This window comes from Mesoplodon densirostris, chromosome 9 (genome assembly GCF_025265405.1).
Source record: "Mesoplodon densirostris isolate mMesDen1 chromosome 9, mMesDen1 primary haplotype, whole genome shotgun sequence".
Taxonomy (NCBI): Eukaryota; Metazoa; Chordata; class Mammalia; order Artiodactyla; family Ziphiidae; genus Mesoplodon; species Mesoplodon densirostris.
In genome coordinates, this window is record NC_082669.1 from 81,225,771 (window position 1) to 81,252,399 (window position 26,629).

The following is a 26,629-nucleotide window of genomic DNA, read 5'->3' on the forward strand; positions in this document are numbered from 1 at the left end:
CTGGTTTTGGGCCAGTACCATATTGTCTTGATTACTGTAGCTTTGTAGTATAGTCTGAAGTCAGGGAGTCTGATTCCTCCAGCTCTGTTTTTTCCCTCAAGACTGCTTTGGCTACTCGGGGTGTTTTGTGTCTCCATACAAAGTGTGCAATTTTTTGTTTTAGTTCTGTAAAAAATGCAATTTGTAATTTGATAGGGATTGCATTGAATATGTAGATTGCTTTGGGTAGTGTAGTCATTTTTACATTATTGATTCTTCCAATCCAAGGACGTGGTATATCTCTCCATCTGTTTGTGTCATCTTTGATTTCTTTCACTAGAGTCTTATAGTTTTCTGTGTACATGTCTTTTCCCTCCTTAGGTTTATACCTAGGTATTTTATTCTTTTTGTTGCAGTGGTGGATGGGATTGTTTCCTTGATTTCTCTTTCTGCCCTTTCGTTGTTAATGTATAGGAATGCAAGAGCTTTCTGTGCATTAATTTTGTATTCTGCAGCTTTACCAAATTCATTGATTAGCTCTAATAATTTTCTGGTGGCATCTTTAGGATTTCCTATGTATAGTATCGTGTCATTTTTTTTTGTGTGTGTGTGTTTTCCTTTTTTTATTTTGATCTGTTTCACATATTAGATTTGTTTGAAGAGCAGCTTAGTATCGTGTCATCTGCAAACAGTGACAGCACACTGCAATTTTAAATGAAGAAGAATGAATGGTGCCTAGCAAAGAGTCAGAGGAAGGAGCCAGATCTACTAATGTCCATGTTTATGCCCTGAGCATTAGATGGTGCTACCTCTTTGTGAAAAATCTGGTTCTGGATTTTTATCTTGACCCGTAGTAATTTAAATGGACAAGATACAAAATAAAATAGAATATAGAATAGAATGCATCAGAATGTGCAAACATCATTCTTCACTGCTAATGATAGTCTTGAGAAAGAGTCAGAGTCATTTAACATGAGGTTTGTGTGGTAATGAATGGCTCAGTAATCAGCCACCTTCCCCCTCACCCTCAACTCAGGAGGAAGTCATCTCACGGCCTATGTGCCCCTGACTGAGGCTGTGGTTTGGCTTTGCTCTCAGGTCCCAGAGGGCTCCCTGAGCCCAGCCACAGGGTCTGGAGCAAGTGCCACATTGTCATTTCAAAAGAGGCAGTAACATTGGAAACCTCAAACAGCAGATTTGAAACTTGGGCATTTCTGTTTTATCTCCCCAAATATGGTATCATTTACCCCAAAGAAAGGCATGCCCCCAAGGGGAAAGAGCACAGGCTTTGGGGTCTGGTAGAGTCATGTTCGAATCAACCTTCAGCTGATAGCTGCATGTCCTTGGGTGAGAATGGGGGTAATAATGTACTTTGCAAGGCTGTGGGGGGGGGGATCATATGATTAAAGATATATGTTAAACACCTAAAACAGTGCCTGACACGTAATAGCTTTCAGTACATCTTCTGAGTAAATATTAGTCAGCCCGTCTCCCTATACTTTGTTTAACTGAAATAAGCATTTAAAATGAAAGTATGGCATGATACGGCACTTTTTTTGTCCCCATAATGATGATGTTAGATATCTTGCTGATAATGATCTGATTTATACTGAAAATGGCACTTTTGCAAATCACTTATGTAGTTGCTTACTGAGTAGTTATATTAAATATTTCTTTGTGCATGTCAGTTTGCATGATTTTATCTTAGCAATTATTCCTAAGAAAAATTTACTGTGCAGGTTATCATTAGCAGTGCTGTGTGTGCTGGTTTTTCTTTTCTTTTCTTTCTTTTTTCTTTCTTTGGCAGGGTATGGAGGGAGTTTTTTTAAAAAAACTTTGTTTTTAAAAATGTTTTAGAAAAATAACCTTGAAAATTAATCCATTTTTTTCCTTTTAAAATGTGGCTATTTTATAGTAATGTGATGGTTGGCCTCCCACTGGTAGTCCCCATTTATAATACAGCTGGCTGAGGTGCCCTCTGAGTTTGTGGCACAGTATTTCTTGGTATGAGGTTCACAGACTCATTCAGACCCAGGACTGTGGCCTCATTAACTCTGGGTTTTAACCACTACCGATCCACCTGTAGGTAAACTGCTGGGTCCTAAGGAACTAGGCATTAAACAATTGCTAATTAAAACATGCAGATTTCTTTCTTTCTGCCTTTTTACATTATAGATGAATGGGTCATTCACAGTGAGGGCTGACAATGTCTGAAAACTATTTGAGACAGTAAGAATAGATTTGGAAGGGAAAGAAAGGCCATCCACAGGCATTGGGAGCATTTGTATTAGGGACAACATAGGGCATCTGGAATTTAGATGCATCTTTTAATAGATTTGTTTTTAAAAAACTGGCTTAACAGTGTTTGAAAATACCAGTGTTCCAGTTTCCATTGACTGCCACCTGTAGACATTACTTAAAGCTGGGTTCATTTGTGATTTACTACTTATAATTTGCTGCCAGCCCTGAACCTGGGGAGATAATTTTAAGTGCCCTCTGGAATAATAATCAGTCATTTGATGCAAATGCAAAGCCACATCTAGTTACTGGAATTGAAAATAATGAACCCAAGGGCTTATTTTGGATTAGGCAGTTGGAGCAGCTGAATACTAAACATTGGTCTGTCTAGTGGTTTCCCCTGTGGCTTCTTAACTCTGTGAGTTATGCATCCTCACCCAAAAGGAAATAGCCTAACATAGGTTCCAGCAGACCTTCTGTTGTGGGGCAGCTTTTCACTCAAAAGAGAAGTAGCTTAATCATTGAACTAATATAATGGAATATAATAGAAAGAAACACGTAACTTAAAAGTCAGATTTGAATTTTACTACCCCGTGGCCTATAGTTGCTTCTCTGGGCCAAACTATGGTCTTCGTCTGAGCAAACTCTTCAGCTATAAGTTAGCAGAGGGTTTCAAAACAGAGCAAGGAAATTATTAGAAAGTGCAAAAATCAGAATAAATAGAAGATAATTTATTTTTGTTTTGTTGTTTAATCCCAAGTGATAAAACAGGAATGTATATAAGTGTAATTGTTAGGTTCAGAATCATTTCCATTAAAGTGCTTCACTCTGTTTTAATTATTCTTTAAGACATATAAAAAGAAAAATCTGAGAAAAAGTAGATACATTTCTAACAATTAACCATATATCTTTAAAAGTTTGGTATAAGAATGAACCAGTATTGGATTTCTTGGGCGAGCTAATCTTATTGAAGTAGAATAAAGGTTTGAGTTTTATTCCTAGTTCACTTACTAAGTCATAAGGTGCTATTTATATTTTCTTTTAACTTAAATCACACTTAATGATAAACTCTCTTCTTTTCTTTCCTTCCAGACTTCCTGTAGAGGTAGTCCGTGCTTGCTGCTATAATTCCCTTACCACTCACTAACTGTCTTTAATCACTTGCCATTTGACATTGGCCCCACTTTGCCAACATTCTCTAAAATCTTACTCTTTATGTCACATTGTTGAGCACCAAATCCTGTTGAATTTATGTCTGCAGCAACTGATACGTGCAACTGTCCACCCTAGTGGTATTACAGGAGCTCCCCTCTAGAGTAACTCCTAAAGCTATACATTTTACATACTGTTTCATTACTACCGGACACATCTGTCTTGCTCACATCTCTGTTCATGAATGGTGAGTACGTTCTCACTGTCTGCCGTGTAAAGTCTGATTTTCTCAGCCTGGCATTTGAGCCAACATTCTCTCCCACTGCTTCTCATCTGCCTTGTACTGCAACCCAATTCCTTTGTGTGTGTTGTAATATCTGTCTGGAGTCCATACACTCTCTTTTCTCCTGTCAAACCTCATGCTCAAAGCTTATCCTTCTTTCAAAGCCCAGAAGGAAGGACATCTCATTCATTAAGCTTCTCTGATCCTTCTAGCTGGAAGCAATATTTTATTCCTTTAGATTTTATCTGTACCTCTCTTCTGATATGTTTCATATTGTGTCCTGTGCTATTTGTGTGGGCATCCTATTTTCCTTTCTCAAGGTCAGTCTCGTTATTTATTTTTTTTAATTTTCAAATTTTATTTAATTTATTTTTTTATACAGCAGGTTCTTATTAGTTATCCATTTTATACATATTAGTGTATATATGTCAATCCCAATCTCCCAATTCATCCCACCCCCCCACCCCCCACCACTTGCCCCGCTTGGTGTCCATATGTTTGTTCTCTACATCTGTGTCTCAACTTCTGCCCTGCAGACAAGTTCATCTGTACCATTTTTCTACATTCCACATATATATGTTAATATATGATATTTGTTTTTCTCTGACTTACTTCATTCTGTATGACAGTCTCTAGATTCATCCACGTCTCTACAAATGTCCCAATTTCGATCCTTTATAACGGCCGAGTAATATTCCATTGTATATATGTACCACATCTTCTTTATCCATTCGTCTGTCAATGGGCATTTAGGTTGCTTCCATGACCTGGATATTGTAAATAGTGCTGCAATGAACGTTGGGGTGCATGTGTCTTTTGGAATTATGCTTTTCTCTGGGTATATGCCCAGTAGTGGGATTGCTGGGTCATATGGTAATTCTATTTTTAGTTTTTTAAGGAACCTCCATACTGTTCTCCATAGTGGCTGTATCAATTTACATTCCCACACACAGTGCAAGAGGGTTCCCTTTTCTCCACACCCTCTCCAGCGTTGGTTGTTTGTAGATTTTCTTATGATGCCCATTCTAACTGGGGTGAAGTGATACCTCATTGTAGTTTTAATTTGCATTTCTCTAATAATTAGTGATGTTGAGCAGCTTTTCATGTTCTTCTTGGCCATCTGTATGTCTTCTTTGGAGAAATGTCTATTTACATCTTCTGCCCATTTTTACATTGGGTTGTTTGCTTTTTTAATATTGAGCAGCATGAGCTGTTTATATATTTTGGAGCTTAATCCTTTGTCCGTTGATTCGTTTGCAACTATTTTCTCCCATTCTAAGGACTGTCTTTTCATCTTGTTTGTAGTTACCTCTGCTGTGCGAAAGCTTTTAAGTTTCATTAGGTCCCATTTGTTTATTTTTGTTTTTATTTCCATTACTCTAGGAGATGGATCAAAAAAGATCTTGCTGTGATTTATGTCAAAGAGTGTTTTTCCTATGTTTTCCGCTAAGAGTTTTATAGTGTCTGGTCTTATATTTAGGTCTCTAATCCATTTTGAGTTTATTTTTGTGTATGGTGTTGGGGAGTGTTCTAATTTCATTCTTTTACATGTAGCTGTCCAGTTTCCCCAGCACCAGTTATTGAAGAGGCTGTCTTTTCTCCGTTGTATATCCTTGCCTCCTTTGTCATAGATTAGGTGACCATAGGTGCGAGGGTTTATCTCTGGGCTTTCTATCCTGTTCCATTGATCTATATTTCTGTTTTTGGGCTAGTACCATATTGCCTTGATTACTGTAGCTTTGTAGTATAGTCTGAAGTCCGGGAACCTCATTCCTCTGGCTCCGTTTTTTTCCCTCAAGACTGCTTTGGCTTTTCGGGGACTTTTGTGTCTCCATACAAGTTAAAAAATTTTTTGTTCTAGTTCTGTAAAAAAATGCCATTGGTAATTTGATAGCGATTGCATTGAATCTGTAGATTGCTTTGGGTAGTGTAGTCATTTTCACAATATTGATTCTTCCAATCCAAGAACATGGTATACCTCTCCTTGGGTTTGTATCATCTTTAATTTCTTTCATCAGTGTCTTACAGTTTTCTGCATACAGGTCTTTTGTCTCCCTAGGTAGGTTTATTCCTAGGTATTTTATTCTTTTTGTTGCAGTGGTAAATGGGAGTGTTTCCTTAATTTCTCTTTCAGATTCTTCATCATTAGTGTATAGGAATGCAAGAGATTTCTGTGCATTAATTTTGTATCCTGCATCTTTACCAGATTCATTGATTAGCTCTAGCAGTTTTCTTGTGGCATCTTTAGGATTCTCTACGTATAGTATCATGTCATCTGCAAACAGTGACAGTTTTACTTCTTATTTTCCAATTTGTATTCCTTTTATTTCTTTTTCTTCTCTGTTTGCCATGGCTAGGACTTCCAAAACTATGTTGAATAATAGTGGTGAGAGTGGACATCCTTGTCTCGTTCCTCATCTTAGAGGAAATGCTTTCAGTTTTTCACCATTGAGAATGATGTTTGCTGTGAGTTTGTCATATATGGCCTTTAATATGTTGAGGTAGGTTCCCTCTATGCCCACTTGCTGGAGAGTTTTTATCATAAATAGGTGTTGAATTTTGTCAAAAGCTTTTTCTGCATCTATTGAGATGATCATATGGTTTTTATTCTTCAATTTGTTAATATGCTGTATCACATTGATTGATTTGCATATATTGAAGAATGCTTGCATCCCTGGGATAAATCCCACTTGATCATGGTGTATAATCCTTTTAATGTGTTGTTGGATCCTGTTTGCTAGTATTTTGTTGAGGATTTTTGCATCTATATTCATCAGTGATATTGATCTGTAATTTTCTTTTTTTGTAATATCTTTGTCTGGTTTTGGTATCAGGGTGATGGTGGCCTCATAGAATGAGTTTGGGAGTGTTCCTTCCTCTGCAATTTTTTGGAAGAGATTGAGAAGGATGGGTGGTAGCTCTTCTCTAAAGATCTGGTAGAATTCACCTGTGGAGCCATGTGGTCCTGGACTTTTTTTTGTTGGAAGATTTTTAATCACAGTTTCAATTTCATTATTTGTGATTGGTCTGTTCATATTTTGTATTTCTTCCTGATTCAGTCTTGGAAGGTTATACCTTTCTAAGAATTTGTCCATTTCTTCCAGGTTGTCCATTTTATTGGCATAGCGTTGCTTGTAGTAGTCTCTTAGGATGCTTTATATTTCTGCGGTGTCTGTGGTGTCTTCTCCTTTTTCATTTCTAATTTTATTGATATGGGTCCTATCTGTCTTTTTCTTGAAGAGTTTGGCTAATGGTTTACCAGTTTTCTTTATCTTCTCAAAGAACCAGCTTTTAGTTTTATTGATCTTTGCTATTGTTTTCTTTGTTTTTGTTTCATTTATTTCTGCTCTGATCTTTATGATTTCTTTACTTCTGATAACATTGGGTTTTGTTTGTTCTTCTTTCTTTAGTTCCTTTAGGTGTAAGGTTAGATTGTTTATTTGAGATTTTTCTTGTTTCTTGAGGTAGGCTTGTATAGCTATAAACTTCCTTCTTAGAACTGCTTTTGCTGCATCCAGCAGGTTTTCGATCGTCGTGTTTTCGTTATCATTTGTCTCTAGGTATTTTTTGATCTCCTCTTTGATTTCTTCAGTGATCTGTTGGTTATTTAGTAATGTATTGTTTAGCCTCCATGCGTTTTTTTTTTTTTTTTTTTTTTTTTTTTTTTTTTACGTTTTTTCCCTGTAATGGATTTCTAATCTCATAGCATTGTGGTCAGAAAAGATGCTTGATATGATTTCAATTTTCTTAAATTTACTCAGGCTGGATTTGAGACCCAAGATGTGATCTATCTTGGAGAATGTTCCATGTGCACTTGAGAAGAAAGTGTGTTCTGTTGTTTTTGGATGGAATGTCCTGTAAATATTAATTAAATCTGTCTGGTCTATTGTGTCATTTAAAGCTTGTGTTTCCTTATTAATTTCCTGTTTGGATGATCTGTCCATTGGTTTAAGTGAGGTGTTAAAGTCCCCCACTCTTATTGTGTTACTGTCAATTTCCTCTTTTATAGCTGTTAGCAGTAGCCTTATGTATTGAGTTGCTCCTATGTTGGGTGCATATATATTTATAATTATTATATCTTCTTCTTGGATTGATCCCTTGATCATCATGTAGTGTACTTCCTTGTCTCTTGTAACATTCTTTCTTTTAAAGTCTATTTTATCTGGTATGAGTATTGCTACTCCAGCTTTCTTTTGATTTCCATTTGCATGGAATATCTTTTTCTATCCCCTCACTTTCAGTCTGTCTGTGTCCCTAGGTCTGAGGTGGGTCTCTTGTAGGCAGCATATATATGCGTCTTGGTTTTGTATTCATTCAGTGAGCCTGTGTCTTTTGATTCGAGCATTTAATCCATTCACGTTTAAGGTAATTATTGATATGTATGTTCCTATTACCATTTTCTTAATTGTTTTGGGTTTGTTTTTGTAGGTCCTTTTCTTCTCTTGTGTTTCCCACTGAGAGAAGTTCCTTTAGCATTTGTTGTAGAGCTGGTTTGGTGGTGCTGAATTCTCTTAGCTTTTGCTTGTCTGTAAAGCTTTTGATTTCTCCATCGAATCTGAATGAGATCCTTGCTGGGTAGAGTAATCTCAGTTGTAGGTTCTTCCCTTTCATCACTTTAAATATGTCATGACACTCCCTTCTGCCTTGTAGAGCTTCTGCTGAGAAATCAGCTGTTAACCTTATGGGAGTTCCCTTGTATGTTATTTGGCGTTTTTCCCTTGCTGCTTTCAATAATTTTTCTTTGTGTTTAGTTTTTGCCAATTTGATTACTATGTGTCTTGGCATGTTTCTCCTTGGGTTTATCCAGTATGGGACTCTCTGCACTTCCTGGACTTCGGTGGCTATTTCCTTTCCTTTGTTAGGGAAGTTTTCGACTATAATCTCTTCAGATATTTTCTCGGGTCCTTTCTCTCTCTCTTCTCCTTCTGGGACCCCTAAAATGCAAATGTTGTTGCCTTTAATGTTGTCCCAGAGGTCTCTTAGGCTGCCTTCATTTCTTTTCATTATTTCCTCTTTATTCTGTTCTGCAGCAGTTAATTCCACCATTCTGTCTTCCAAGTCACTTACCCGTTCTTCTGCCTCAGTTATTCTGCTCTTGATACCTTCTAGTGTATTTTTCATTTCAGTTATTGTTTTGTTCATCTTTGTTTGTTTGTTGTTTAATTCTTCTAGGCGGTTTTTAAACATTTCTTGCTTCTTCTTGATCTTTGCCTCCATTCTTTTTCCGAGGTCCTGGATCATCTTCACTATCATTTTTCTGAATTCTTTTCTGGAAGGTTGTCTCTCTCCACTTCACTTAGTTGTTTTTCTGGGCTTTTATTATTTTCCTTCATTTGGTACATAGCCCTCTGCCTTTTCATCTTGCCTGTCTTTCTGTGAATGTGGTGTTTGTTCCACAGGCTGCAGGACTGTAGTTCTTCTTGCTTCTTCTGTCTCCCCTCTGGTGGATTAGGCTATCTAAGAGGCTTGTGCAAGTTTCCTGATGGGAGGGACTGGTGATGGGTGGAGCTGGGTGTTGCTATGGTGAGCAGAGCTCAGTAAAACTTTAATCTGCTTGTCTGTTGATGGGTGGGGCTGGGTTTCCTCCCTGTTGGTTGTTTGACCTGAGGCGACCCAACACTGGAGCCTACCCAGGCTGTTTGGTGGGGCTAATGGCGGACTCTGGGAAGGCTCATGCCAAGGAGTACCAGAACTTCTGCCAGTGTCCTTTTCCCCACGGTGAGCCACAGCCACCCCCTGCCTCTGCAGGAGACCCTCCAAGACTAGCAGGTAGGTCTGGTTCAGTGTCCTATGGGGTCACTGCTCCTTCCCTTGGGTCCTGATGTGCACACTATTTTGTGTGTGCCTTCCAAGTGTGGAGTCTCTGTTTCCCCCAGTCCTGTCTAAGTCCTGCAATCAAATGTCACTAGGCTTCAAATTCTAATTCTCTAGGAATTCTTCCTCCCATTATCGGACCCTCAGATTCGGAAGCCTGACTTGGGGCTTAAAACCTTCACTCCAGTGCATGGACTTCTGTGGTATGAGTGTTCTCCAGTTTGTGAGTCACCCACCCAGCAGTCATGGGATTTGATTTTATTGTGATTGCGCCCCTCCTACCGTCTCATTGTGTCTTATCCTTTGTGTTTGGATGTGAGGTATCTTTTTTGATGAGTTCCACTGTCTTCCTATCAATGATTGTTCAACAGTTAGTTGTGATTCCGGTGTTCTTGCAAGAGGGAGTGAGAGCATGTCCTTCTACTCCACCATCTTGAACCAATCTCAATGTCCCATTTGTTAAAATCAGGCCTCACTGCACACCTTAGCCTTCAGTTAGGACCACAGAATGGCTACACCTTGGAAAAGCACCACTCCCTAAAGAAGAGTGATGCCCTAGCACTAAGAACAAAACCTAAAATAGAACAATCCTAACAGGATAAAACCAAGTCTCAGTCTCGTTCTTTTTTAATTTCACAATCCCAGTGTGTAGTTCAGTGTCTTGTACCTTTTATAAGCCACATACATTTTGGATAAATGAATGAACTAGCTAATATTAATAAATGTAGAACATTTCCTGAAAGATGTTTTAGACTATAGATTCATTACTCTTGTTTATATTCTTCTTACCTTTCTTAGTTATTTCCATGAATCTTAGATTTAACAATGATCTGTTCAGACACCTGATTGCCACAGGTATTTTGAACGCTTTTAGGTAGTTACATCTATTCTAACCCTTTAAGTAATGAACTTTGCCACATGTAATCTTCCTAAATCAAACCATTAAGGCTTCTTTTTTAAAAAAATAACTTCCAGTAAAGGAGGGGTAAATGAGAAGCTGATGACCATATTCTTTTCAAGATGATAGAAAAGGGGCTTCCCTGGTGGCACAGTGGTTGAGAATCTGCCTGCTAATGCAGGGGACACAGGTTCGAGCCCTGGTCTGGGAGGATCCCACATGCCGCGGAGCAACTAGGCCCGTGAGCCACAACTACTGAGCCTGCGCGTCTGGAGCCTGTGCTCCGCAACAGGAGAGGCCGCAATAGTGAGAGACCCGCACACCGTGATGAAGAGTGGCCCCCACTCGCCACAACTAGAGAAAGCCCTCACACAGAAACGAAGACCCAACACAGCAAAAATAAATAAATTAATTAATAAACTCCTACCCCCAACATCAAAAAAAAAAAAGATGATAGAAAAGTCCAAGCACATTTTGCATGGCAGATTCTGTAAGGAGCCTTTTGGAGCCCTCCAGTGTGAACACAAGAACCACCGAGAGTGTTCTTATACAACACTGGTTACAGCCACCCTACCGAAGTGTGTATGATAGCTCACTATAGTGATACTGGACCTTTCTGGAACTCAGCCATCCAGTCATCTTAACTCGTCAAACCACCAAGCTCTAAGAACAAAAGACCAGTGTATATAACACATACAGATGAGCATCAAAGAGTTACCAATGTGAGATCTCAGGTCTTATTTTACATAGATCCAGTGAACATCCTTCGGCTCTGCTTAGCAGTCTTCTCAAAGGAGCATTCCTTGATGAACATTCTGTCCCCCACCCTAGCCCAAGGCTGAGTTAAAAGTACCAACTTTCTATTTCCAGAGTAACGCTCAGAATAATTGCCTGTTAGTTCGGTTCCATATCTGCCTCTTCCACAAAGTCCAGAGCTCCTTGAGGACAAGAACTATGTATTATATATCTTTGTATCCCCAGCATTTTACAATGCTTGACATACGTTAAACATCAATATTTATTCAATGACCAAAGTTGTTTTTTGCCTTTGAAGGAACAGTAGATTTTTAAGTAGCATATTAAAAAGGAGAGAAAGTGGTTTGAAACAGGCACACAACAACAATAAATAATAGTATGCCAGGTGACAAAAATGGTATGAGAAAGACTGAAAACAGTCTGGGATAACTTCGTTTTGGAGGGAAAAAACATAGAGTACTTGAACAGTTTCTAAACACATTGCTGAATACTAGCACAGTACTATAGTTTATGTTAATTTTGTTGACTTAGGGCCATCAAATAAAGATTGAAATATTTTCTGAATATTTTGTTTAAAGATGCAGTCAAGTATGTAATGCATTTTGTAAAGATTTACTTGTTAAATTGTTTTAGAAAGAAAACGTCTGGTTTTTAATAGAATAGGTCCTTAGCTATCTCAAATAATTCAGTTCTGAGGGTTCTACATAGCCAAGGTCTTACTGTGTGAGGGTAGTATAAGTATGTCTGGACCTTCTTGATTTATTGGTGAGTAGTGGTCATTCAATCTACCTAATAAGCATCTCACACTGTGCAGGTACTCTGCGGATAGAAACACACACGTGCGCGCACACACGCACACACACACACACACACACGATCAGAAGACAAGGTTAGAGCCATCAAAGACTCAATGTTTCCAGATACAGGAAGTTTTTTTTTGTTTTTTTAATCAGAAGTCCTGGGATAATGTTATTACAACTTCATCACCTAGTCCTCTACCCTTATGCAGGCATGCAGTGTTCATCAAGCATTGAGTACCCCTGTGGACCAGGCTCTATGCTGGATGCTGGATGCTGGATGATGGAGGCACAGTGAGTGCTTGTAGGCTAGAGGAGGCCAGACCCTGGAGGACCATGTCTCCACAAGGCTTCTGTCTCTTTGCAGAATAAGTATAGGAAAGATTTTCTCCCATTAGAGGCAAATATGTCTTTTTTCTTCCTAATGTTAAACAGTTTATGAGAAACAAAAAGATTCATAAATCTTCAACCCTAAATTAAAGCATGTTTTAAATAGCTAAAAATGTAAGACTTATACAAGCCTCTCTTCTGTTCTTGACTAGAGTTCCCCATCATCAGCTTGCTTGTAAATAACAGGGAACAGGTAATCTGAGATCTTGCTTCACTCATCCTTTTGGGTTACCGAGGTTTGTATGTGACTGGGCTTTGGACAGTCCTTCATGGCTTGACAGATGGCCTCCCTCCAGCAAAGGACAGGGAACCATGAAGATTGAATACTGCTTCGTTATAGTTTCCCAGATCACAGCTGAGAAAAGAAAGAATGTGCTCAGCTCCACTCCTCAGTAGAGCCGGATGCCCAGTAAAGCAAAAACAGTATACCTGTAAAGTTGCCAAGGCAACGTCAAGGGTAGAGGGAAGGGTAGACAGAATGATTTATGAAGGTTTCTTGCCATAAGAACGGGTCTAAAAATATACTTCCATGTCTTTTTCCTCTCAAGGATAAATGCCACAGGATTTATCCAGGGAATTGTGATGCATAAAGCTTGAGACCTTATCAGAGCTCAAGGAGACCAGGGGTAAAGGGCAAGGAGAAGGGAAACAGAAGCAACAAATGAGAAAATGTGCTCCTGGTGTGCTTTTAATCTTCTGTTGAACTGATGCAGTTTTGCAGATGTAAAACTGACTCTTTTGGGAAAAATGCAAATGTTGTATATTTAAAGTGTGCCTATTTTTTTTTTTAAAGGCCATTTACTGGGGTAAAATGAAGATACTTAGTTTCCGTATTTAAAAAAAATTTCCTCTGAGCTTCTACTTTAATATTAGTGGATTTGCAAAGGCAATCACAGATCAGCATGTGGAATAACATGCTGTCATGGCAGCAGAGTTTGAAGTTGCATTTTATTTATGAACAGTTTAGAAAGACGCTCTTGGAGCAGATAGAGTTGGCTTATCTTAACACCCTTTCTGGGCTCGCTGCAGTTAGCTGGAGTTATTGGATGTCCACATGGATTTTCACTTTCATGAATTATACATGATTCTATCAGTTTCATATTGTTGCATAACAAATGATCATGGATATAGCAGCTTAAAACAGCACACATTGATTATCTCACATCTTCTGTGGGTCAGGAGTACAGGCACAGTTTAGCTGGGTCTCACTAGGTTGTAATCAAGGTGTCTCTCAGGCTTCAGGCTCAACTGAGGGAGAGTCTACTTCCAAGTTCACTTAGGCTGGAGACTCAGGTTGGGACTATTGACCTAAATGATCATCAGCTAAATGAAATGAAGGAAAAGTAAAATTAAACAAGATAAACATTTCCTTTCCCTGGGATGCTTATTATCTACTTCTCTGGTAGAAGTTGTCAACTCCTTGGGAAAATAAATTGCACCTCACTGTGAGGGTTGAGGGAATGCCTGTTTCATGTGAGCCTCAGAACCACTCTGGGAAGGTGTGGGACTTTCCCAGGGCCACCATGCTGCAGTTGGTTTCACATTTAGAGACGAAGTCTTCTAACTCTGCTCTCCTTCCCAGGCATAATGCTTTTATACAAAATCTCTTTATTATTATTATTATTTTTCATCCAGCTTAAATAGACGTAGTTTCTTTAACCTTTCTTCCTAGGGACTTTAGTCCTAATCTTTTCAGTGATTGCTAATTGTTATAACTTTCTGATTTTTTTCTACTTCCCATGCCCTATTTTAGCAAGGTGTTAAATGGAACACAGGACAAAGCAGACCCATATTTTTGGGTGCTGTAGACTTTATCACACTGCATATTCAGCTCTGTCTAGTCAGTACCTCCAAGTCTTTAATGCTGCCTTAACCTCTTTCTTTTTTCTTTTAATTTTTTTTCTATTTTTTATTGTATTTATTTATTTATTTTTGGCTGTGTTGGGTCTTTGTTGCTGCACGTGGGCTTTTTCTAGTTGCAGCGAGCGGGGGTTACTCTTTGTTGCGGTGCGCGGGCTTCTCATTGCGGTGGCTTCTCCTGTTGTGGAGCACCAGATCTAGGTGCATGGGTTTCAGTAGTTGTGGTGCATGGGCTCAGTAGTTGTGACTCATGGGCTCTAGAGCACAGGCTCAGTAGTTGTGGCACGCAGGCTTAGTTGTTCCGTGGCATGTGGGATCTTCCCGGACCAGGGCTCTAACCCGTGTCCCCTGCACTGGCAGGTGGATTCTTAACCACTGTGCCACCAAGGAAGCCCAACCTCTTCTTTCAAGGGCTTGAATAAGGTGGAATATATCTTAAGGAGTCAAACACTTCTTAAGCATTATGTGCTCACTCTGTTTTACAGAACATCTTTTCCAGGAGTCTAATTTGGGAATTGCTTGTGCTCTGAAGGATACGGGAGGAGGCTCTTATTGTCACGAGGGCCAGAAACAGGGCTGGCTCCTCACAGACAGGGCCTCACAGGGCCATTCCGAGTGCCTCCTCATTAAGCCCTCCGGTATTCTAGTTCCCTGCTCACAGGAGTGATTCTTCACTTTCCACAGTTGACCTGTTGTACCATATTCTTCCGTCCTCTCTTCTGTGATCCAGAGGGGTCACTGAGTTTTCAATCCATTAACCCACCCCTCCTACCTAGTTTCTTCTCAGACCTGTACTTAATTTCTTCCTGTTTACTCATTAATTAAATGCGAAGACTGTACCAAGTTAAAGTTCAGCATCTTCAGAACGCCTGATGACACAGTCCCTAAGGCTGCCCTTGAATAACTGATGCAGTATTCTTTGAGCAGTGACCTGTTAGAGTGCCCATCTGGATCGGATGAAAAGCCTTCTGACTTATTAATTTTTGTTTCCAGGTTGATATAGGGCATTGTATAATTTATTTTTACCAAAGCTAGATTAGTCTTTCCTGTTTGTTTTTGAATTTGTTTTTCCTTAGCCCCAGCACCTGTGGAGATAGTATCGATATGTCTATAGATGTCAGGAATATCCACTTTATGTTTCAAACCACACACCCCACAGTTTTCTGATCTAATTTTTAGGTACTTCATAAGGCCCTCATATATTTTCAAAAATAATTGCTAGTGACCCTGATGAAACTAGGCCAGGTATTCCTAGGTTTAAGGCAGTCCGGTTTGCAATGTGCAGCACTCCTAATTTAATGGGGGAATCTTTAACTAGATGCTCCCCTTCGGGGTGGCTTCTTGCCCTTCCACCCTGGGGCTACACACACTGATGATAAGATCCCAGTGGACTTATCTTTTTTTTTTTTTTTTTTTTTTTGTGGTACGCGGGCCTCCCACCGCCGTGGCCCCTCCCGCTGCAGAGCACAGGCTCCGGACGTGCAGGCTCAGCGGCCGTGGCTCACGGGCCCAGCTGCTCCGCGGCACGTGGGATCTTCCTGGACCGGGGCACGAACCCACGTCCCCCGCATCAGCAGGCGGACTCTCAACCACTGCGCCACAAGGGAAGCCCCAGTGGACTTATCTTTAACAGTCAGTGATAAAAATAAGTACAGTGTTAAATACATCCATCTTTCAGTATCACTTATTTAGAGCTTCCTCTCCTTTTCTAATGAAAGACTACTGCTTTCCTTTTGCTATTTTGTTCCTTAATGCTTTTCAGCAGCGTTCTCATGTTGCACCCTTGATGCCATGAGCCTGAGCTCTGGAGGCTGGATGACCAGTGTTCAGCTCTTTGCCCAGCCTCCACCTGTGAAATAAGATGAATAATAATGTTGACCTCACAGAGCTGAAGTGAGCATTAAGTTCTCTAATTTGTAAAATTGCTTTGTTATAAACTTTAAACACATAGCTAGATAGATTCAAATGGCAAGTACTGATTGTTGATACTTGTGCTCGGAATTGCTAAATGCCATGTCTTAATGATGTTAGCCAGAATGCCCAGTAAGACTGTAAAATTAATAGGTTATTAAATGAACACCTCCCACTCTCTAAATGTTTTCTATTTCTACTTTTCTCATTTTCTATTTGTGTCTCTATTTCTTTTAATGCCCACCATTCTCTTTCCCAACTTTGATAGCTTTCTATAACTGGATATAGTAGGGAAGCATGTTTTAATTTTTGTATTACCTATGGTAGCTATATAATCTTAAGTAAAACTAAAGGTATAGAATGTTTATCTCTTTAAAAAACTCACATAGTTTCTTTTTTTTTACTTGTCAATTCATTCTATAATCTTTTGTCCCCAGTCGATCAGCAATTTTCAGTAGAAAATCTTTTTTCCTCTATCGCTTGATGCTTTTGTTGCTGGGGAGTTAGCAGGGCGACCAAAGCACTTCAAATTCAGGCAAGTCTTTTCCTCTTTCTTTTAGAAATGGATTTTGTTGAATTCTATGTTCAGTTTGTTCCCAGAAACTTACTGAAAAGTATATGGTACAGGGCTTCCCTGGTGGCGCAGTGATTGAGAGTCCGCCTGCCGATGCAGGGGACGCGGGTTCGTGCCCCGGTCGGTCCGGGAAGATCCCACATGCTTCGGAGCGGCTGGGCCCGTGAGCCATGGCCCCTGAACCTGCGCGTCCGGAGCCTGTGCTCCGCATCGGGAGAGGCCACAACAGTGAGAGGCCTGCGTACCACCACCCCACCAAAAAAAAGTATATGGTACAGATATGAATGTTCATAAATACAGAATAACAAAGTGAATACTCTATTTTGGTGACTTTTTAAAAATAATGGAAAATGTGGGATCATTCATAGCATTAGGAGGGGAATTTTGAGAATTTTAGGCACCTCAGAATCAGACTGTCAATTACAAGCTTTAGGTTTGTTTTTTTAATGGCCAAGCATAACCACCTCAGCTCAACTGTACCTCCTCTTGCCTCACAGCCGTAGGCTGACTGCTTCTTCTGTGCTTTTCTCTACCTCCCTGAAAGAGTCCACTTAGTCAAGTTGTGACTATTGACTGAGCACTTTGTGTTAGTCCAGATTTGTGATTGCAAATGACAGACCATGAGTTGCGGCAAACCAATCCATTTAAAGTGGGCGTTGCGGGGAGAAGGCTTACTGAGAGCATGCCCAGTAACCAGGAAGGATGGAGTTAGTGCATCCTTCCCCATTTGTGCCTTTGCGAAGGGTCCACAGCCCAAGCTCCTTCCCTCTTCAGCCCATGCGACCAGCTGTTAAGGCTGCATGCTGTTTCCTCAGGGCCTCAAAGCAGGCCCCGTCCTTCGCTCACATTGCTCTCCTTTCCTCCTCCTGCCCACCTTGGTCTAGTTAACTCCTGCTTACTCTCCCAGACATCTTCCTGACTCCCAGCCTGAGATGCACACCTTTTATGTGTTTTCATAAAATTCTGTGCACAGGACCCTTCTATGCACTTATCAAAACTGTCTGGTGATTGCTTGTTTACTTGTCTGTTTCCCAGCTAGACTTTGGCCTTCTAGAGGGTGGGAGCTGTGTCTGTATCATGCTTCCATTCTTTGTCCACAGTCTCATTCATAAACAGAGAGAAGCATTTGTTGAATGAGTGAGCATAGGATCTTTGTTCACGTTGGTGACTTTGCTTTCTGGGCTGATCTCTGTTCATGCTGGTGACTTTGCTTTGACAAATACAAAAGCCTTTTCCCCTAATGACATAAAAGTCCTACTTCTTTTTTTTTCTTTTTTTGGCAGTACGCAGGCCTCTCACTGTTGTGGCCTCTCCCGCTGCGGAGTGCAGGCTCCGGACGCGCAGGCTCAGCGGCCATGGCTCACAGGCCCAGCCGCTCCGGGGCATGTGGGATCTTCCCGGACCGGGGCACGAACCCGTGTCCCCTGCATCGGCAGGCAGACTCTCAACCACTGCGCCACCAGGGAAGCCCAAAAGTCCTACTTCGAATGTTCTTCATTTTAAAACAGGACTGGATATGATCCCCTTCCACAAACATATTCAGTAAAGAAATGTGAATATGCATGCAAAAAACCCTTTAGGTCAGTTGTTGTTTTGGTAGTAGTCAAAGTTTTGTGCAATTTCTAGATATAAAGAATGACTTAAAATATACTTATAAAATGTATAAGTGACCTTCCTTAATGGGCAACCAGATCAACTGTGTAGTTGATATGAACAGTGTCAGGAGCAGGTCAGGAAGGTGTCTGACAATACACATTCATTTTTAGTGGCTTATTTTTCATCTTTTCTGCATTGAATACAATTATTTTTATTATTATTATTATTTTTGCGGTATGCGGGCCTCTCACTGTCGTGGCCTCTCCCGTTGCGGAGCACAGGCTCCAGACGTGCAGGTTCAGCGGCCATGGCTCACGGGCCCAGCTGCTCTGCGGCAATGTGGGATCTTCCTGGACCGGGGCACGAACCCGCATCCCCTGCATCGGCAGGTGGACTCCCAACCACTGCGCCACCAGGGAAGCCCGAATACAATTATTTTGATGAGCAGTCTGACAACCTTGTAAGTTAGCTGAAAAAATTTTACTGATATATGCTAACTTATATGCTAACTCGTCCTTTCTTTTTCAGGGATAAACATAGTGTTATAATCTTTAATAACTTTACTATAGTTATTTTTCATTTGTTCTAAGGTTGAAATATGCTTGTTGGCTCATCAAAGACTCTGATGTGAGGGTCCCACAAAACACATTAGGGTACCTTCCGTTCCTCTCTAACAGTTTAATAACCAGCTTTGATTTGACTCCTCAGTGGCTGTAAATCCATGAAAATCATTCACAACAATAGTTTTGGGAGGCAGAAACAAAAAGCTGCTCTTTCTTCTTGTCTGTAGTTGTTTTCTTTTAGGATATATAACTTGAATCTAGTATTCCGAGCCTGTGTACTGCTGAACCATTTTAGTGGCCCTTGGCTATGATTCTAATAATTCTTGTCATCAGAAACAAATGATTTCACCAGAAAGGAAAATGAGAGCTGGTTTTACTGATGACATACTCATGCATTCTCTGTTCTTCTCCCTCTCTCTTGTTTTTCAGTGAGCATGTTTTTGAACACATTAACACCGAAGTTCTACGTGGCCCTGACAGGCACTTCCTCACTAATATCAGGGCTTATTTTGGTAAGTGGTGGAATCCTTCCTATTTAAAAACATGCTGATTACTAATATATATGTTATATATGTACAGGAAGAAATTCTGGAAGAGTATACACCAGCACCTTACAGTGACTGTGTGTGTGTATATGTTGGATAGGCGACTGATACCGAGGCCTTTCACTATCCAGGTTTTATATTTTTAAAATATTGGAAAAAAGATTTTTTGAAACAATTATATACTGCTTTTGTTGAAGGAAAAAACAAAATGGAAAATAAAGGAAGACATAATTCTGTGTCAAATTCTAATGTCTAAGATACTATAAAGTAAGTGTGACTCAGTTAAACTAAAATGTTTTTCATTACCCTTTTCAAAATGGATTATTGGACATAATCAAGATCAGTAGAAATATAACTCAGTTTCTTTAAATATATTGACATGGATGTGGCAGTTCTAAGCTTTTTCCCCCTTCATCTCCTTTTCTTTTAAAATTTACATATGTTTCCCTATTGCTTCCTTGAAAAAAAATCCCCAGTAGGCAAAAAGCAATATGATAATCACCCCTAAGGCTCCATTGCCTTATGCACTAAAATAGTTATAGGTGTAATAAGTTAAAACACCTGCAGCAGTTTTCTTTAATTTAAGTGACCTTAGAGGGGGCCATCTAAACTAATGGAATCACTCTAATAATTAAATTTATATTAAGGACCTTTAAGGAGAAAGAGGTTTTAGAAAGCTTTTTTACCCTCTATACATAATGCTGTGATTACTAATTATTATAGAGACATGGACAAGAAACAGTACAATGAGGTAACTGCTAGTGCTGTTTCCATTTTACTAATACATAAGCTGGATAGGAAGTAACCTATCTTAGGTCACATAGCTGGCAAGTGGCAGAGCAGGATTTCAACCCAGGCTGGCTTGCACCAGAGCCTGTGCTTTTATCACTCACTTCACTGCCTCTCTGGTTAAGTTCTCAGCTGTTTTTCCAGCTTGCTGAACAAATGGCAAGTCTGGATTTTATTCTAGTAGTATCTTGGTGTGGGTTCACTAGGCTATAAATTAATTACCAGAATGCAGGGTGAGCTAAGCCTAACAGTCATTTTCCCTTCTCACTTAGAGATGGTGATGTCCCATCTCCTTGCTTCTCTTCTTCTCCAAATAAAGGGGTTTCCTTAGACCATGACCACCTTTGCAGATCCAGGCTTGTGAGGCTTTCTCCCGGTGTGTGGAGTGCAGCTGCTGAAGCCTGATGATCACTGCTGTGTTGTTTTATGATATATTTGCCTTGCTGCATTCCTAGGAAGCAGAGGATACTCCTGACTAATGAAAAACTCTGAGCAAAGGAGAACCTCTGATGTGTGAAGATTTTGAAAGCCTTTCTCAAAAATGCTTGGTCTGTCATATATACACTACCAAGTATAAAATGGATGGCTAGTGGGAAGCTGCTGCATAGTACAGGGAGATAAGCTCGATGCTTTGTGACAACCTAGAGGAGTGGGAGGGAGGCTCAAGAGGGAGGGAATATGGGGCTATACGTATACATATACCTGATTCACTTTGTTGTACAGCAGAAACTAACACAACATTGTAAAGCAATTATACTCCAATAAAGATGTAAAAAATAAAAATAAAAATATAATGTAAAGAACACTAAATCACCTCTAAAAAAATTTAAAATAGAAAAATAAAAAAGTGGATATATGTATATGTATACCTGATTCACTTTGTTGTACAGCAGAAACTAACACAACACTTTATTTAATTCTATTTCATTTTTAAAAAAAATTTTATTTATTATTATTATTTTTTAACATCTTTATTGGAGTATAATTGCTTTACAATGGTGTGTTAGTTTCTGCTTTATAACAAAGTGAATCAGTTATACATATACATATGTTACCATATCTCTTCCCTCTTGCGTCTCCCTCCCTCCCACCCTCCCTATCCCACCCCTCTAGGTGGTCACAAAGCACCGAGCTGATCTCTGTGCTATGCGGCTGCTTCCCACTAGCTATCAACTTTACGTTTGGTAGTGTATATATGTCCATGCCACTCTCTCACTTAAACACAACACTTTAAATCAACTATACTCCAATAAAAATTTAAAAAATAATAATATATTAAAAAAAATTCTTGGTCTGTACTGAAGACAAGTCACTACCATGTGGGAATAGCTCTTGATAGCTTTAGGCTCCTGCTTTAGAGATTGTTGACCCTGGTGGTATCCAGCCCTTGGGGACTCAGCTTTGCTAGCCCTTGAAATGCACCCAGGGCTGAGCTTTCTCTTCAGCCACTGTTCTTTTCTACCAAGTGCATTTCATGGAGAGGCAGCATTGAGGTCAAGGGTCAGGTGCTTTGCAGAATAGCTGTGTGCGTAGAACTGCTTAGTGGTTTGTTTCCTGGCACCAGAGAGATAATTACCTAACTACTCTTCCCCTGAGCAATGTCAAGGGAGCCAGGCGGTGAATACTGAAAGTGCAGGGCTGGCCCTGAGGAATTTGTTTGGGGACCTCAGGTTTCCTATGCTGGAGACTGAAATGGTCATGCAATGTGATGTCTTAGGCGAAGAGAGGTAAACACAAACAAACAAAAAACCCCCCTGCTATTTCCCCTATGAAGGAAAAATCAGTTAACTGAACAAACATACATAGAAATAAAATGTGTTTGGCAAATGCTGCTTTTACACTAACATGTTTAAAAATAAGTGAGGACTTAGAAGTGTGTATTTTACTAGATATCACTGCTAGTTCTTAATTTCACAAGCTGAAAGCCAGCAATGAGTTTGTTATGCCACCTACTTGTCATTCTTCCCTTACGGTTCCTGGGCCCATATCCCCTCCAGGCACCCCCTTCCCTTGCTTAACTTCCAGCTGCCCCCTCTGGCCACTTGGCACAAGCTTCCTCATCTCAGCCCAGTTCCAGCCACAGGAACTGCACCTGTTGTCACAGTCCAAACCTACCAGTTTAGTCTTTTATCTGCTGTAGGAAGGACATGCCCAGTCTGCTTGATGTAGCCTCTGTGGGCAATGTTTATTTCTGTGGAAAAAATTTCTGAGTTTTGTTTTTGCTCTTGAGAATGGTGAGGTGGATATGTGGAGAAAATGCTCCCCTTAATTTTCTCAAAATGTTGGTAGAATGGAGAAAATGCTGCTGTATTGACATTTATACGTAGATCCCTGTGTCCCCATTAACATGTGTATAGAAATGCTCCTACACCTACGTGTTACACATGCATGTTAAATACAGAGATATGGGAAAAGGCAGCCAAAGCAATATTTTAAAAAATGAGAATCAAGAATAAAAATAGAAAATTAGGGCTTCCCTGGTGGCGCAGTGGTGAAGAATCCGCCTGCCAATGCAGGGAACACGGGTTCGAGCCCTGGTCCAGGAAGATCCCACATGCCACGGAGCAACTAAGCCTATATACCACAACTACCGAGCCTGTGCTCTAGAAGCCACGAGCCACAACTACTGAAGCTCGCGCGCCTAGAGCCTGTGCTCCACAACAAGAGGAGCCACCACAATGAGAAGCCCGCGCACCACAAGGAAGAGTAGCCCCCGCTTGCCGCAACTAGAGGAAGCCTGAACGCAGCAACAAAGACCCAATGCAGCCAAAAATAAAATAAATTAATTTAAAAAAAAGAAAATTAAAATAGTAAATAAAAGAATGAAGGGCCTCCCTGGTGGCGCAAGTGGTTGAGAGTCCGCCTGCCGATGCAGGGGATACGGGTTCGTGCCCCGGTCTGGGAGGATCCCATATGCCACGGAGCGGCTGGGCCCGTGAGCCATGGCCGCTGAGCCTGCGCGTCCGGAGCCTGCGCGTCCGGAGCCTGTGCTCCGCGACGGGGGAGGCCACAACAGTGAGAGGCCCGCATACCGCAAAAAAAAAAAAAAAAAAGAATGAATTCAGGGATTAGGTGTAAAAGAATTGTTTTCAGAAAAGCAGTAGAAGAGATGACAATTAGATAGGAATCAGTTGTAATGAAAGGCCCTTTTATTGTGTTTTCCACTCTATGCCAGGTACTGTTTTGAGCACTTTGAATGTATTATTTCATTTAATTCTAAGTGAATTCTAATTCTGATTTCATTGAAATTTTAAGTGGTTGATATAACCAATGCCTTTATGCTCTGAGTATAAACAGACACAAAATTTAAATAAATTGCCCAAGGATATATAGCAGACAGGTGGTGAGATTTGAATTTCGATCTGTCTGACCATGCCCTCTATCCCCTCCTGTTCAAAAGTAAGGGAGTGGGACTAGAAGATTGTTATGGCTCCTTTCAGCTCTTTTTCATTCATCTAAAGAACTTGACCTCCACTTGACCTGAAAACCATGCAGTTGCAGGGCTGGAGGAAGGAACCCTCAGAAGCCATCCAGTTTAAGCCAGCAAAGACCTAAGGAACAGGCACCCAGAAAGCTTATGGCTTGCCTAGGTCACCTTGCTAGGTAAGGTATAGGGAAGGCTCAAATTTAAATTTCCACTGCTTTGGCCCAGCGTCATTCTGCCTCTCATGAACATGTTGACTAGGAAGACGGGTGGCAGCACTGTCTAGTGGTTGATGTATTCCTTTGAACAGACCCATAGAAATGGGTCAGGTAGATAAGAATGCAGAGAGGAGAGAAGGAAAAGAAAAAGAAAGAAAGAGAAAGGAAAGGGAGGGAGGGAGACTACAAATGTCTCTGGAGGGAACATTTTTTATTTTTCCAATCAGCCATGGATTAGGTCAGATTTGGTCAGTCTAGAACATGGACCATCACTTAACACGATTTATAATTTCATTTGTGACATTTATGGTCTTATCCTCTCTGTGACGGAAGCTTCACAAAGGCTGGGAACATATCTGTGTTTTTGTGTTCAACTGTATAATGTTTGGGTAGACTCTTAAGAAATATTTGTTGAATGCACACAGATCCAATGAGTGAATGAATTAACTGACTGTATCAGAATTATCTGGGGAGCTTGTTTAAAGTGATGGATTCTGAGTACCACCCCAGACCAACTGAATCAGAATCTCTAGGGCAAGGGCCTAGAGGAAAGCTGCCACCCAGGAGGAGCTGACAGAGCTTGGGGTGCCATGGCACAGGCTGGCATTTCCCACTTGTCAGTGGTCCCCATGACTTCACCCCAGGAGAGTGATCCTCCTGTCCAGGCCATAGTCATTAATGCTACAGTGGAAAATCTCATCCTGTGAACATGCAGACACTGAGGTGGGGATGGATCACTGGCTGTTGACCTTGAAGAGAACATCACTTCTCTGTCTCCTCTCTTTTCTTAAAGCCTTGGCAATAGGTGGCCAGGAAAGGGGGTGGAAGGACATGAAGAGCAGTTCTTTACACAGCCCCCCTGAACTGGTTAGGGGACCAGATGACTGAGGGGTGATTGGCTGGGCCCAAGGCAGCAGGAGGCCAAGACCCACTCTGTAGCTCTTCGGTATTCCTAAACAAAACAGGCAGGAGGCAGGAGGAAAGAAAGGGGCGGGAGGGGGAGAGAGAGAAAGAAAGAAAGAAAGGAAAGAAGGAAGGAAGGAAAGAAAGAAAGAAAGAAAGAGAGAAAGAAAGAAAGAAAAGAAAAAGAGAAAGAAAGAGAAAAAAGGGAAGGAAGGAAAGAAGGGGGAGGGAGGGAGGGAGGAAGTTAGTTCTGTCATGAGGAATTGGGAGGGACTTTGAAAGGGTCAGTGGTATGGAGCAAAGGATATACTTGCAAATTCTAAGAGGAAACTAAAAATGTTATGGATATTACTATAACCCATACCATTTGCCTTGGTTTATCTTCAAGCCTAGAAGATCCCCTCTTATCAAAAAACTGTTTACCACTAGATATATTTCAAGACTTAGAGCAGGTGTCAGTTTGGCAGTCTATTTGGGAGTAGACTGCCAGAGTTTCATATTTCCTCTTCAATCTCCACCATTGCTGTATCTATCCTGTGATATCATCATCTACTTTAATCCTTGGGAAACATAGCCAGTTTCAGGCTGTGACATCTTTGTGTTTCCCATGGGTTTAATGGAATTACATTGTGGAATTACAGTGGTGCTGCTATGTGGAAATTACAATGGTGCTGCTATGTGGAAATCTTGAAGCATTTTTGAGTATGTTATAGGATACAGGGGAGAGAAGTGTTTTATATATAGAACATGCAAGTCAAGAAGGGGAGGTTTTGTTGGATAGGAAGAATCTAGGCATCTTTATGAAAGATTCAGCTTTTAGGTCTGCAAGACAGATGGAAGCGCCTTGTCTGTTAACCCTTTGCCAGATTTTTGTTCCTTCCCTGCAGGTGAAGATGAGATAAATTTACACCCTTAGGCCAGCTGCAAACCTAGATCTCCACTCCCAGCCCACAGCCCCATTGCTCCTTGATCATCCCCTCTGCTTCTGTCATATAGTAATGGAGAGGGTTACGAGGCCTAGGTAACTGGGTTCTTGACAAATGAGTCTTTGTTTTAAATATGATCTGTGTCCTGAGTATAGCGTACGGCCCTTCTGTCCTGCAAGGTATAGATCCAAACCATTTCTTTGATCCTCACATTCCCAATTCCATCCCTGCTTGCCTTATTCTCAGATAATAACCCTTACCTGCCTCTCCACTGAGATCAGTGTCACCTACATTTTATCCATTTGTTGCTTTCTTACCTGTAAAACAGCTCATCTCACACCCTATTTTCCAAAATAGAATGTATTCTTCTGTTCATTCCTGCTTCCCTTTCATCCTTAGAGCAAGAAATGGTAAGGTACCTTTTTAAGGCAGGGTAAATGTTCTTCCTGGGCTCTTGGTATCATGCCTCTTGGTCATTTGTACGCTTTTGCACTTTGGTTTCTCTCTTTCTACTAGATTCTTTCCTCTTCCACAAATATGTATAGGTCTCTCTTTTTTTATAACAAACAAAATGTACACAAAACCTTTCATTGGTCCTGCTGTTTATTTAAACAACATCCCACTAAATCACCAGGCCAGCCCTTATCATCCATCCGTTCAACCTTTTAGCCATCTATCCATTCAGTCTTCAAACCGTCCATCCTTCCATCCATCCATCCATCCAACATTAACTGCGTGACCTTATTTTACACATTAGGTAACTGCGCCCCAGAGAATCAAGAGTACCAACCAAGACATACAACTCAGCTATTTTGAAATATTTTAGGGCCTTTAGCTTTCAGCTAGATGGTAGGGTCATTGTTGACTTCCTGAATGACAAACCTAGTTGATGCTTTTTAGTTCTTATCTTACTTGATCTGTATAATTCTTGGGGTAGAGAGATTACACTTTTAAAGACTATGAAATGTGTAAATTTGTTTTAATTTTATGGTTATATGTCAGATTAAAAACTG

At 40.5% G+C, this 26,629-nt stretch overlaps 1 protein-coding gene across 5 annotated transcripts in view; it reads left to right on the plus strand.

Annotated features, from left to right (window-relative positions):
- ST7 (suppression of tumorigenicity 7) overlaps positions 1-26,629 on the plus strand; it is a 261,439-nt gene that overhangs the window by 119,143 nt on the left and 115,667 nt on the right. For all 5 annotated transcript variants that reach the window (XM_060108950.1, XM_060108953.1, XM_060108949.1 and 2 more), the window contains exon 2: positions 19,241-19,323. In XM_060108950.1, the coding sequence (XP_059964933.1) occupies positions 19,241-19,323 (83 nt within the window). The remainder of the gene's footprint in view (positions 1-19,240; positions 19,324-26,629) is intronic.